The sequence below is a fragment of the Anopheles maculipalpis genome, chromosome 2RL, assembly GCF_943734695.1.
Source record: "Anopheles maculipalpis chromosome 2RL, idAnoMacuDA_375_x, whole genome shotgun sequence".
NCBI lineage: Eukaryota > Metazoa > Arthropoda > Insecta > Diptera > Culicidae > Anopheles > Anopheles maculipalpis.
The window spans coordinates 75142687-75156720 of record NC_064871.1 but is presented as its reverse complement, the minus strand read 5'-3'; the positions used below and the strand labels follow the sequence as shown (position 1 = coordinate 75156720).

Here is a 14034-nt window from a genome sequence, read left to right as displayed (position 1 = left end):
GTCAGTTCTCACTACGGGGGGACGGTCCAGTCGCCTATTTCATCCATGCATTTCTGACTTTAACCATGCAAATATTTAGATAAATTTTACTTTTCAAATTGATCTATAAATTGGCGCACAGTTAGGTATGCCCAGATTCGCCCTAAACACTCCTTTTTCCAGCGCTCGCCTCAAGAAGATAACAATATATTACTTCGCCATCTTTGTGGTACTTTTTAATGCATGTAGAAACTATGGGGAGGCTCCTTGTACTATAGCGGAATGTGACGTCCTTTTCATTGATTGCGAACCGCTACTTGTTGAATGATTTTAAGCCCCTGAAATGGTCGGATGTCCAAATCCAAACTCCCCACTCTACAAACTTTCCCTTCTCCAGAAAGGCCAGAATCTGATAGATATTTGCACGATCGTATCCGCTATCGAACGAAAGATTTGAACCCCGGTTCTGTCGTGTGAAGACTAGCGCCGCTGTCGCCTCACCACTCCCCTAATTTCTTATATTTATTTATTTATTTATAATGACGGTACAGTGCCGTATTGTCAACACCGCCCTAATTTCTTATAATGATCACTTTTTTTATGTGGTAAAGTATGATATATCACTCAGAAGATGGTAAAATACGTCAAGTCGGTAATTTTTTTTAGTAGATTCATTTGTGAACCCAGTCAAACATGTTTCCAAAACCCTACACCATGTCCAAAACAAAACAATAGAGAGAGATACATTACTCCTTCAACCAATCTAGTACGAGCGGTGTAAAGTAGGAAATGATGCAGTCGGCACCGGCTCGGCGCATACCCACCAGCACTTCCCACAGAACAGTCTTCAAATCAAAGGCACCAATCTGACCCGCGTTTAGCAGCATCGAATACTCGCCAGAAACCTGTTTGTAAAAGAAACATTAACCATCAGAATATCCCTGGAATTAATATGCAAACACCAGTCTAGTCTTACCTGGTAGATAAATAGTGGTAGCTCGGGATAGTCATCTTTTACTTGCTTCACAATATCTAGATAAGCCATGCCAGGCTTTACCATCAGCATGTCGGCACCTTCCTCGACGTCACGTTGCTGCAAAAACAAGCAAAGGTACAATCACAACCGTTCTTTTGGATCCTTTTCCATGGCGTTTGAACGAGAGCCCCAGGAGCAAAGTGGAACTTCGCACTATAGTGAATAGTGCCTCTTCACAACCCTAGGGAAGTCTTGGTTCTCACTGTGTTGAACAGCTACTTCTCACAATAGTGAGATGTGAGATTTTGTATATAATCTATATGTATTATGTATATAATAGGGAAGCGAAAATCGAGTGAGGCATTAGTCTGCACAGACTGAGTGAGTACCCAGTAAACAAAATCTCACTTCTCACTACAGGGAGAAGAGAGATTTTGTTTGCTGAATGTAATCCAAGTTTTGAAGTGCATTACTTTTTCATTCATCTTTAAAAAGTGAGTGAAAATGATTTAAATCTCTTTTTCTTTTCATTTCATTTAAATCATTTAAAAGACTCCGTTTTCTCATGACTAGTTTCCACCACAGCACATACCGCAGCACGCTTCGCGATGCCTTTCGATCCGGGTGGTAGCTGATAGCACTTTCGGTCGCCGAATGCCGGTGCCGATTTTGCCGCATCACGAAACGGTCCATAAAAACCGGACGCAAACTTCACCGAATAGGACAGCACCGAACACCGGTTCTCCAGCTTGTTGGATCGCAGAATCTGCTTTATCGCGTAAATACGATTGTCCATCATGTCGGACGGTGCCACAATGTGCGCACCGGCCTTTGCGTACGCGAGTGCAATCTCGGCGATGCGCTTAATGCTGGGCTCGTTGTCGATAATGCCGTCCGTCGTCAGCACGCCACAGTGACCGTGGTCGGTGTACGGACACAGACACACGTCGCACGCAATCAACAGATCGGGGAAGGCGGTCCGTAGTTGGGGTAGGGCGCGTATCACTGGGTTGGTGGTGCAATCGGCTCCCGAACCGATGGAATCCTAAAATTAGACGTTTACTAAAGCAATGAAGATAATGCGCGGTCATGGTGGTCATGGATGGTGTTATCGCAAGCTTTTTGTCTTGGCAATTGCCACTTACCTTCGGTATCTTGTCAACCACACCGAACAGTAGGATCGATTGCAGTCCTTTCACAACCAGCGGTTCCAGATGGGCCAATAGTTTGGTGATACCGTAACGGGCAACACCCGGCATGCTAGGAATGTGCTGTTCAGCGTCATCATTGTCGCTGCAAAAAAGAGAACATCCACCATGAAACGACTAAAGTACCCCGAAACACGCCACCGATGCTTGGAATTTGTTCTCGTACACCAAAAACACGGGATACATCAGGTTATGCGCTTCAATCGCCACATCCTGGCACTGCAGTTTACGTAGCGTTGGATGGAATATGCTGCTGTGCAGTTTGGCGGCATCAGACGACATGATTGGTAAGTAAGCTGACCGAAGCAGGCGTGTTGTTGCACCAGGAATGATTTGCAGGATTGGACGCCGGTGTGCGTCGTACCAGTCGTAAGCGTGTGCGGCGAATGAGTGGATTCTACCAAATTCTTACGTCTGGAACCATTGCTCGGACTCGGACGTGGGGTGGATTGTGTAATTTACAATTCCGATTGATATTTGTTTGTGTTGATGGGTCTGTGTTATATTACGTGCACTTGAAGCACGTGTACACACACATACTAGTGAAAGGCCCGCACGAGTGGAAGCGCAGGAGGATCTTCGGAGTGGAATGTTTTCAGATAGCTTAGAGGCTTTGAAGTAGAGTTGCTTACACCATTTCTTCTTTTTATGAAAATGATCACTTTAATACTGTTTTATTGGTTGAAAAAATACAAGTTGGCGCTCTAAACAAGTTGTTTACGAACTTTGCCGAAATTTGCGCAGACTTTCGCGTAAACATATGTTTTTGACAATAAATGACCAAGGTTGCAGGCGAGAGAGATGTATTCAGCGGTTCTCAAGCTAACTGTTGTAATAAAATAAATTGAACGTAATGTAAAAAAATGTAATGAGATTGAATTCATTTGTTCAGTCAAATAAATGAAACTACGGTAAATGTATTGGTTTTCGGAAGGAAATGAAAAAAATCAACGAAAAAAAAAAATCGTTTAATGCTTGATCGATCGATGAGCCGACAGATTTTTTTACTATCTTTACCTTGACCACTTTATGTCCAAAATTGACAGTTGTTTGTTTGTAAATTTTGCGTCGGTAATTTTGTTAAGCGGCGTTGCATTTTAGTTTCTGCTCTTCTGTAAATTGCATTTCCCAGTCGTGCGTAATGGTTGCCCAGGTTAATGCAGCTGAGCTACTGCAGCAAGCACTAAGCTCAAACATCATACCGAATCAGGAGTTCTTGCTTCAGGGGTCTATTTTAGATTCAGCAGCAGAGAATCTACTTCACCGGTAAGATCACGTCTAGATGGTGCTGGAAACAAAACCAATCGAGTAACTGTCCTTTTTATCACAACTTCAGATTAAGAGGACTGTGCGATAATGTGGACGCTAGTCCAGAAACGTTCAGCGATATAGAGATGTGTTTCAGCTTAAAGTTACCAACCGAAAAGGTACGCTTTCCGATTTTGTTTTGCACCGCCGTAACACATACTAACCCTTGTGTGTCATCTTTCTCTAGACACCAGTAATGACGGTACGGGTACGACGAGCGCAGGATGTTGATGCACTATTGCAGCTCCGTTACATCGGTCAGCCCGAGCTGGGCGATCGTACCAGACCGACGCTCGTTCGGAGCAGTCTGGACATTGCTTGCACACCGCACGTTATCGATTTCCTCACCGAGATGGGCTTCCGGCTGGACTTTGAGTACTCCACCAAAGGGTACATGTTTCGCAAGGGCCGTATGAAGATAACCGTGTCAAAGATACTGAAAAACATGACCGAACCCATCTCACAGAGCTATCTGGTGGAGCTGTCCGTGCTAGCACCGAAGGGTCAGGATGCGATCGCCGAAGATATGCGAATCTTTGCCGAGCAGCTGAAACCCTTGGTACAGTTGGAAAAGATTGACTACAAGCGATTTGCCCAAATGCCGTAATTATATTATTATTTTACTTTTTAACAAGACTTTAGTTTTTAAACATTCTTGAGTTTATTGTGAAAGTATTGCACTATACGTTAATAAAAACTTCTTTTTTTTGCTCTTTGTAAAAAATAAAACAATAACGAAATTTGAAAACGTTGAAAAAAAATATCACAAATCAATTGAATTATAAAGCCCCCGAAGCTATTGAGGTGGTTCAACGTTTACACAAATACACGTTTTCCTTACATATTGTCAATGGGTTTTTTGAAATGGTAATCTTGGCACCTTTCCCTAAACTAACAGGGCAATCGATAACGCAACCAGAATCGTTCCTCCACCAGAGCACCAGTGCAGTGGGATATAAAGCGCAAAAAAGATCACAGTTTCGATGCGATTTGTAGCATGTTGTTGTGCAGCGGGGTGGTAACGGTTGCGTTCCCTAAACGTGCGTGCACCCCAAAAGTATAGTGGTAATATTGGGTCAGGATAGGGTTTTTTTGGTGATGCCCGCCCCCATGTCCTAATGACATCCAGAGCTATGGGCTACGGCATTAGGCGGACTGTTTGAAGCACTTTCGATGTCTGCTGACGAGCTACGCGGATAATGCTCAAGACTGGTCGATGCGGACGGGTTTACCGATTCTGGAATGAACGATAAAGGAGTCAGGCAAAAACGTAAAAAAAATAACCAAAACTTAGGAGAGAAAAAAGAATGCAAACCAAAAAGCTACGGCACACCGGGATGTAGAACGGAGAAGAAGTAACGGAAACGGGGTTATCTTACAGGATGGGAACAGGTACAGGGAAATGCAAATGATAGGTGCGGGGAGCCCTCTTTAGCGAATATGAAATCATCGTCCAAAGATCATAGAAACATCCAAAATTCACATTAGTAAATCAGCAGAAATAGAAGCGCGTGCCATTGATGTGGAACATGAAATTTGACAGGCTAGAAGTTGAAATATGTCTCCAGCAGCTTGTTGATTGGAGAGTCGATTCTCCAACAGAGCAACATTTAAACCGATTAGCCAATCTGGAGTTCCATATCAATTGCACGCGATTCCATAACTATTTTTGCTGGTCCTATGTATGTTTTTGGCTGACTCGCTAATGTATTTGAGTGTCGAGGATCTCACATTCGCTCTAAAGTTGGCTCGCTGCACCTTAACATTAGCATTTCCCGGTACGTTGGATAAGGTTGTCGTTGCAGATGGTTTCGCTAAACATGATGTGACGGCAGATGAATGAATTAGGTCAGGGTTTGATAATTAGCACGAGAAGTGCGCTAAAAGAGGAGGAAAAACGAAACATAAAAAAGGAACGGTAAGAAACAACAGAAGACGCCACGGTTTTCTTTTCTAGAACCGATTGTCACATACACCGGTTGGACAGGGTGCCGAATGGCTCATTGCGCAGCTTTCAGCTGAACGTGTTGCGGCAAAAAGAGAAAGAAGAGAAGAAAGAGGACATGATAGAAGGATGACGAACAAATAGGCATACTGATGTTTTTTGTAGATGAGTTTAAGTAAAAAGTTGGCACGATTCCACTAGCGTGGCGCTTTCAGAACCGTCTTGGGTAGTGTCAAGTGTTAAGGGTCAACAAGCTCTTTTGACTGAGCGGAGCGAGCCGCTCTTGCTTACCTCGGAGAGCGGTGAGCGCGAGTTAGCTCAAGATTGAGTGAATTGCGCCTAGAAGAGTGCACTGAGCGATGGATGGGTGAAATGCGCTCAGCAGAGTAGCGGGAATTGGGTCAAGTGTGCCACGTTAAGCCATTCATGTTACAACTTACTTATTTTAAAAGCTCGCATTGTACACTTATTAATAAGTTCACTTGCTCACTTGCCCCTATAGTACAATTGCCCCAACTTCCGCTACACTGAATTTTGAGCGTACACCATAATAAAAAGCTCATAGCTAAATATGCTCTTCTGGGTGTAATTTTCACACCGCTTCCTCCACTCTTAGGTTGGAGTCACTGTTCAGTTGTACAATTTTTGGTCTTAAAATCTGGTATGGGATTTGAGAGATTTTAGTCGAGTAACCAACACTGTCATTGTTTTGATCTGTAAAATCCCAAACAAAATTTGAAATAATCGTACTACTGAGCATTGACTCCAGCCTTAAGCTCAGTGCGCATTTCTGAGTGCATTTCGTTCAATGCTGAGTTAAGTGATTTTTTTGTTCTATGAAACGCAGTGAACGCGCTCAATTAGATGAGCAGAGCGATTGAGGTAACTCTTCCGCTCAAGACCCAACACTTGTATTGGAACTTACCTTGCTGCAAACAGCGCGTAGTACAGATCATCTTTGTCTGCTGTGCCTGAATATTCTCCATGTTCACCTTCATCGAAAGATGCCCGAATAGGAAGTACCCGAGCCCCATACCACCAACCACGGCAATAAACAGATACCCGTTGTACACCATCACCGTCAGCATCAGCGCATATCCTAGCATGCTGTGGAACAGGAACGTAATCGCTTCCGAAAGCAGCCTACGGATCCGGCGTGACAAAGTGCTACCGGTCAGTGGACCATTGCTGACACTTCCTTCCAGCGACAGCAGTGTGGCACTTTCACTTGGCGGACACGATCCGGACCGTACCCGTTCTCTTGCCGTACGTGCGCGTACCTTAGCACCGTGGATCTGGATAGCAAGAAAAAAGGAAAGTAAGTAAAGTGACAATTAAACAGAGATCTCGTGCTGTTCGGGTTGTTTAATTTTCGTTGCAGATAAACCCCTTTTCCGGTCTGATAAAAAGAAAAGGAATTGCTACTAGGGCGGTGGTGGCAATCAGTCAATGAACTGATTGGAACTTATCTGATGCACCTACACGTACCTTCAGCCCTTCGTAGGCAACGGATAGCGCTGTCAGTGTGAGGCAGAGTGCCACCATTGGTCCCGTGCCATTAACGGTAACTCCGGAGAAGAACACATCGCCCACGTCGGAGCCCCACCAAAAGGACATGTGCATCATGTTGTTGTGCGAACGTGTCGGGGAAGGGAGGAGACCTTTGTACTATATGCTGCCTGGACTGGCTCCTTATAGGCGTATGGATGCGCTCAACCTAAAAGATAGACAAGAAATGTGGTACGGTGCGGTAGTTTAGTGGTCAGGCAGAGCACCTTGTACGATAAGCGTCTCACGCACACACGGTCATTCATTGTGCGTGGCGTAGTCTAGCAAAGCAGCATAACGAAATGCGAACAATAGTTTACAGACCACAATCTTCTGGTCCCGATAAGAGCACAAAACGGGGGTGCGTAACCACGCAAGTCCCAAACTGATAATAGATGCCCGGTGAGGATGGGTGCGTTTGACCACTTCATTCGTTGCACTCGATGTATCGAGGAAGCTACATGACACAGTTTTAACACACCACTTGCAATGATTATTTAACAATTCCACAAAGCACGATTCAAGTTCCACGGCCTTTCGATCCGGTTTCGCTTATTTTTATGTAATATTACTCCGCTCGTTCCACACAATCTCTCGTTCACTTTGCTTCGAAAACAACTCACCTAGCGGATGGAATCCTTGCGTCTGCTATAGAACCTTCCAAAATCTGGTAGATCCGTGGGCGGATGGTGAAGTTTGCATTCGCTTCACATCCGCTAATCGTGACACAAAAGAGCACTTGTGGCAAAAGCGTCGAGGTGCTCTGGTTCACACGTACAATCAGTAAAATTGTTCCCTCATACCATCTGTACCATCAACAAAACAACGGCCACTAGTGACAAAAATCGGCCACCAAGCTCCTTACGGATGGCTGAGGCAGCACTTTGTATACCCACAACACCGCGGTGCACCTTCCTACATGTACGGGGCTACAGAAGAGAGAACGAAAACAAATAGAAACGGCAGCTGTATGGAAAGGTCGTCCCGCGACAGTGCTGCACTTTTCTTAAAATGCGAGGTTTTTTTGTGTGCGAAGATGAGGAAAAACACACAATCGCGTAGTGTTTTGTGCTTGGTGAGGTAATCCCCTTTAGTGTGTTGTTGGTGGTGGGAGACGTTGGACGAAAACCAATCGGTCCGAACCAAAACAAGATTGCCTTGAAGTACTGAGTGGCGTTTACACGGTGTGAAAGGTAGTACGGATGGATAGAATTTTATACACTAAACATTTGATAGATTTTATTTATATTTTTTAAAAAATTATTACAATGCATTACCTTCGTATGGTCATGATTTTCTCAAATATGTTTTAATTTGTTGTTTTTTAATTATTTGAATTGTTTTTTTATTTGAATTTGCTCGAAAAGTATTTATCTAACTAAAGACATGAATGGAGTAACCAAACATAAAATTACAACAAAAAAAAACAACTAACACAACTTTTGAGTGGGGGCTCTATTCACGTACTTGCTGCATAAACTCATCAATATTCATTAAAATTTAAGAATTTCCATGCCCACTTGAACCTGGTGTATTAGGATGTTTCACACGCTAACATTCGTGTTTAAAGCGATAGCTTCTCAATATTTGTGGAAATACGGAATTCTTAAATATATACATCATTCTGCCATTGAAAAGCTAGTTAGTAAAGCAAAACTAACGATAATCATAACATTGAATTGCATATTTTCAGGCGTATAATAATTACTATACTGCTACGATAGTCAACACATGTATCAATAAATGTATGCAAAGCGCCTACATGTATGCAAAGCGCAGCACATGCTGCCAAGTATACACAGTGTGATGTTGGTGTGGTCAAAAATGGTTCGAATAATTAATAGGAAATATAACTGAAATTTGAATATAAATTCATTCTCTTCCACTCACAAGCTCTAGTTTTCCTTTCAGCATATTACTACGCATCCTAAATTAGCCGATGGTGGATTATCACGGCTGTTATGTAGCACTTAACACTTGTAACACATTCACAGAAAACTTGGTTCCAGTCTTTCGAAGTCGGTACTCTTAACAAAAAGCGCAACATTTTGAAGGGCTAGACAGTTATTAAAATGCATGTTTTGTTTCACTTCCCATATTCTAATTGTTGTCCAGGATTGTAGTCCAAGCAATAATGCACAATGTATTTAGCGAAGCAATTTTGAACACACCGAAAATACACATCTCGCAGTGCTGTACACAAATTGTTCTAGGAGGGCCTCCTCGACTCTTTTACCGAATTAAAATATATGTATTTTGTTGCATTACATTCACAAATTATATTTTAAGCAGGCATAAAATGAGAAATTCGTTTATGTTTGCTTTGCAATTTTTGCATTGTTAGCAATACTGGTGTGTTAAAACCGTGCTTATTTTTACAAAAAGGCTCCGAAGGGCTGCGTACGTCAAACGCAGCCGAAAAAGACGCAGCCGAAAGCTTATGAATTCAAAATGCTAGAAGTTGATCCGTTGCCCGAGTCAGTTCACATGTTTTTTTCGAGATTAAAGCAATAATTCACCGTGTAGCCAGAGGAAACATACAATCTCCCAAACAATCATCTTGCTTCATTAAGAACGGCTGTTCTCAGAAGAATTAAATATTGAATATAATTTCAAAAAAACTTCTTATTTTTATGCTAGTTCTTCTATCGAATGATTAAATCAACGTGAAGAAAAAACAATAGCACTTTTTGTATGCTTTATGCGCTAAACAGCACTGAACAAAAAACAATCCGCACTTGACAAACTGTAGGTCACCGTACGCGATAACGGAATAATTCATTCATTAAATTTTTGATAACTTTGAAGGCTCCACCCATATTGTTGACAGTTTTTGCATTGAAGCACATTGCGAAATAACTTGCAATTAAATTTCATTATGCTTTATTCAACATTCTTAACAAAAAAAAATGCTCTCAATAGCTGTTGATAGCCACCGGGTTGCCGAAAATGTCACTACGGAGCCCCGAACGTAGATTTTCGCCAAATTCAAACTAATCAAGCGTACGGCTGTTTAAACGTGCACAATCCACCCATTGGCTATTCTAGACGTAGTGGATCCAACGTAAAGAATGCCCACACCCTTGCCAAAACCAAAAAAAAACCCCTGGCCAGGCACGTTATCGCCGACATTAGCAGCGCACTCAGCGTGGCGCATCACAGTGCTGGCTACTGTTCCGGCTTCTAAGCGTCAAACGAGCGCCCCATCAACCTGATCTCGCTGACCCTAGCGATGGGCTAGGGGAAGGAGCTACAAACACAAACACAGACAACCACCCTGCACCAGCATCAAAAGAGACCACCAATGTTTTGCTGCTAGCAATAGTGCCCGAGTGCTGCTGCCCGGCATAGCCTCACATTCCGATCCTTTCGCGAAATCAGATTAAAAATAGTCGGCCCATCCTGCCGATGCAGACGTTCATGTCATCTGTGAATCTTTTTCGACTAGCATGTCTCTCCCTTTCTTACTTCTACGTGAACGTACAAGCAAGAAAAAAAAAGTAAGGAAATGTCAGTAATCACATCACATCCGGTCAATCCGGCGACCAGCAGGAAAACGTTTGGCGGTTGGAGGTTTAAATGGCAAATATTGATAATAGATACCTTGCAGGAGGTGCGCTAAAGTGGAGCAACATTAATTATTGTATGTGACATGTACAGCAATTGTTTGTTTGTTTGTTTTTTTCGTTGAATCATGCTTGTAACGCAATCGCAACACAGCGCAGCGATAACGATTGGAGTTTGTAAATTATTTATACAAAACATATTTCTCCATTTTTTAAGTGCTATACAATGTGATATGTTTTATAAGATATGTTATGAACAAATGGAAAATTAATGCTATCGACAATTTAATTTGGAATTTTATAAGTTCAATATTATAGGACGGTTCAGATGTAAGCCCCAAATCCCTTGGGACATTAACCAAGGGAAGGTTTTGCACTTTAATTCCATAATATATTTTGAAAGAGAAGTCATACACATTTGAAATTTATAGAATACCTCGACAAATTCCTTGTTCACCATTTCGTGCAAAAAGATTTTTTAAAATAAAGTTTAAATATTTTTTTTCGATTCATCAACGACCACTTACCCGAGAAAAGCGTACGTTTTGTAACTGAGTTAGCAATTTTTCGGATTGTAAAGCCAATATCTTTTAATATGTCCGTCAAATTGATTTGAAATTTTCAAGAAAGATGATTCTTTTTATTTTTGCTACTAAAGTCAAAAACTCCTTACGACTACGATAACCAATTGATCGCTTTCCGGAGTTGTTCTTAGAAAATTGGCAATCTTTGTGCCGTTACACTTATTTATTTTGCTTAAAAGTTTCTTTTGTGAGGCTTTTGTTACACAGTATAGTGAAATCAGGATATGATTAGAAGTATTTGATTTATTAAATTAATTATTTTAAGTTTGACGGCTGGCGCCGTATTGTCTACAAATAATTGATATTAATCATAATATATAAATTTTTTTCGGTCGGTAGACTTAATACTTTTAAACCCTTTAATACTTTTAAAATAATTAATCAATATTTACTAGGGTGCCAGGTAGGATCGGGGTTCAAATCCTATCTGGACCGTTCCCCCGTAGTAAAGACTTGAATATCCAACTACGTGGTATGAGCAAGTCTAGTAAGCCATTACGTAGCAGCGTAACATAACAGGTGGGCTGATAATTGTTTGGCCTACAATAGTAAAAACCATTTTTTGCAATTTTTTTTTATTCAGCATACCTCCCTTGAAGGGTGATACACCGATAATAGCGGTCTTTCAATTTTTCTATGGCATTTTTGAAAAAGGATTTTTCTTTTTCGTCAAAAAAGGCCTCCGTTTCGGCGATCACCTCTTCATCTGACGAAAATTTCTTCCCAGCGAGCATCCTTTTGAGATCCGAGAAAAGAAAAAAGTCACTGGGAGCCAGATCTGGGGAATACGGTGGGTGGGGAAGCAATTCGTAGCCATTGTTTTCACTGATTTGTGGCATTTATGGGGTGCGTTGTCTTGATGAAACAAAACTTCTTTTTTTCTTCTTCAAATGTGGCCGTTTTTTTAGCGATTTCGTCCTTTAAACGCTCATGTAACTTGATATAGTAGTCGCTGTTAATGGTCTTTCCTTTCTCAAGATAGTCGATGAAGGTTATTCCTTGCGAATCCCAAAAAACTGACGCCATAACCTTGCCAGCTGATTGTTGCGTTTTTCATCGCTTTGGAGCAGATTCATAGCGCCACTCAGATGATTGTCGTTTTGACTTTGGAGTGTAGTGATGAAGCCAAGTCTCATCCATGGTAAGATACCGACGCAAAAAATCGCTAGAATTTCTCTCAAACAGCTCTAAACACTGCTCCGAATCATCAACTCATCGTTGTTCTTGATCAAATGTAAGCTCGTGCGGCACCCATTTTGCACAGAGCTTTCTCATACCCAAATATTCGTGAACGATATGTCCAACACTTTCCTTGGATATCTTTATTGTGTCAGCTATCTCGATCATCTTTATGGTTCGGTTGCTTTTGTTAATTTTGTGGATTTTTTTAACGTTTTCATCTGTAACCACTTCTTTTGGGCGTCCGTTTTGTTCACCGTCTTCAGTGCTTATTTCACCACGTTTAAATTTAGCATACCAATATTTTATAGTTGATTTTGGTGCAGCAGAGTCCAAAAACTCCTTATCAAGCCAAATTTTAGAATCAACTGTATTTTTCCCCTTCAAAACACAATATTTTATGAACACGCGAAATTCCTTCTTGTCCTTGTTTACTCAAAACACAAAAGTTGTGTCACATGAAATGCTCTAGCTCACTAGGTTATTGTCCGAATGCTGTCAAATTTTGACAGAACTCGTTTCAAGGTTAATACAAACAAACAAAAATATGGATTTGAATTTACGAGCGCCCTCTATGTGTCAGGCCAGACAATTATCAGCCGACCTGTTATAGAGACAATAGTTAATCCAATAAGAACTTATTAACCCATTTCTTGGTAACAGATCGCTTTACTTTACAGCTGAATAGTCGTTTTTTTGTCTCCAGAGCCTGTTTTAGAATAGATTCGATGCATGATCGGCATACGGATATGGGCAAACATATTTCGCCAGTCGTCGCTAACATCTTTTTGTGAAATTACTTGGATTATTCATAACTGGTTAATAATCCAGTGGTTTTAATGATTTGGAACCAGAAAAAATTATTTTAATAATTATCCGATACTAATTCATCTACGTTTTTATTGACCATAAAAATTATTTACCTGATTTTTTGTAAAAAGAGATAATGTTTGATAATTTACTTTAACTGAATCAGTTAATTTTTATATATTTATATAAGCATAACAAGTGATTCTATACAACGAAAAATGCAAATTCCTTTACAAAAAGCATGTTTGGCGCTTCATACGCCACTGTATATGTAAGGTGTTTACAGCTACGGAGGCAATAAATAAGTAGAAGATTTTTAAACTGAATTTTATAAATTACACAACAAATAGTCTCATTTTTCTTGAAAATTTCTTGCAAATACGACAAGTAGATCAAAAGATATTAAATGACTATTTTCATTCAAAATGTACAGAGACGTACAATAGTTTGAGAGCACCTACTGTCGTACATAACGTAGAAATGAGATTTTGTAGCCATTTTTCAATGAATCGACCTATTTTTGTTGTTTTAAAATTAAGTTGAACATTTAGCAAAAACATTTCTTAAATCGGATTAATTATTAAATCGACTTTTAACTATCTTTTTCCGTTCTGATAACATTATGGCCATAGCACATAGGAGCATAAAGCAATGCCGTGAATAAATTTTAACAAAAAAATCTTCATAGTTTTGGGTAACTCCTTTTGGGTTTTTCAACATTAGAATGAAATAACTTTGATAGTAAAAAATAACTTTTTTAAGGTCCCAGGGTCGGCCCTGGGACCCCCCCCCCCCCTAACTTTTTTAAGGTCCGGGGTTCAATTCCTATCCCGGATGGACGGTCCCCGTATTGAGGAATGACTATCCAACTACGTGTTATCGGCAAGCCTAGTAACTCGTTACGATGGATGGACGTGACCAACCAGAAGGT

The 14034-nt window shown here is 40.9% G+C and overlaps 4 protein-coding genes across 6 annotated transcripts in view; 1 reads left to right on the top strand and 3 right to left on the bottom strand.

The window, feature by feature from the left end:
- Nucleotides 1–14034, bottom strand: part of LOC126556500 (uncharacterized) — a 518397-nt gene that overhangs the window by 66854 nt on the left and 437509 nt on the right. The gene's annotated exons all lie outside the window — the stretch shown is intronic.
- On the bottom strand, nt 711–2445 carry LOC126556201 (delta-aminolevulinic acid dehydratase). The gene is made up of 5 exons (XM_050211428.1): nt 2330–2445; nt 2101–2248; nt 1548–2000; nt 956–1072; nt 711–884 (listed from the first exon to the last, which is right to left on the bottom strand). Exons 1-5 carry the CDS (start codon nt 2443–2445, stop codon nt 726–728), a joined length of 993 nt encoding a protein of 330 aa, XP_050067385.1. The 3' UTR covers nt 711–725.
- LOC126556321 (mediator of RNA polymerase II transcription subunit 18) lies at nt 3305–4078 on the top strand. Its single transcript, XM_050211567.1, has 3 exons — nt 3305–3429; nt 3500–3590; nt 3659–4078. Exons 1-3 carry the CDS (start codon nt 3305–3307, stop codon nt 4076–4078), a joined length of 636 nt encoding a protein of 211 aa, XP_050067524.1.
- LOC126556326 (uncharacterized) lies at nt 4587–7042 on the bottom strand. 3 transcript variants are annotated; one of them, XM_050211580.1, is made up of 4 exons: nt 6905–7040; nt 6342–6711; nt 5446–5489; nt 4587–4708 (listed from the first exon to the last, which is right to left on the bottom strand). In XM_050211580.1, the coding sequence occupies exons 1-4, from the start codon at nt 7037–7039 to the stop codon at nt 4700–4702; spliced, it is 558 nt and encodes a 185-aa protein (XP_050067537.1). In that variant the 5' UTR covers nt 7040; the 3' UTR covers nt 4587–4699. The 3 variants fall into 3 exon arrangements, with proteins under 3 accessions (XP_050067537.1, XP_050067534.1, XP_050067535.1); XM_050211578.1 differs by lacking the exon at nt 4587–4708 and adding an exon at nt 5267–5351; XM_050211577.1 differs by lacking the exon at nt 5446–5489 and having other exon boundaries at nt 6905–7042.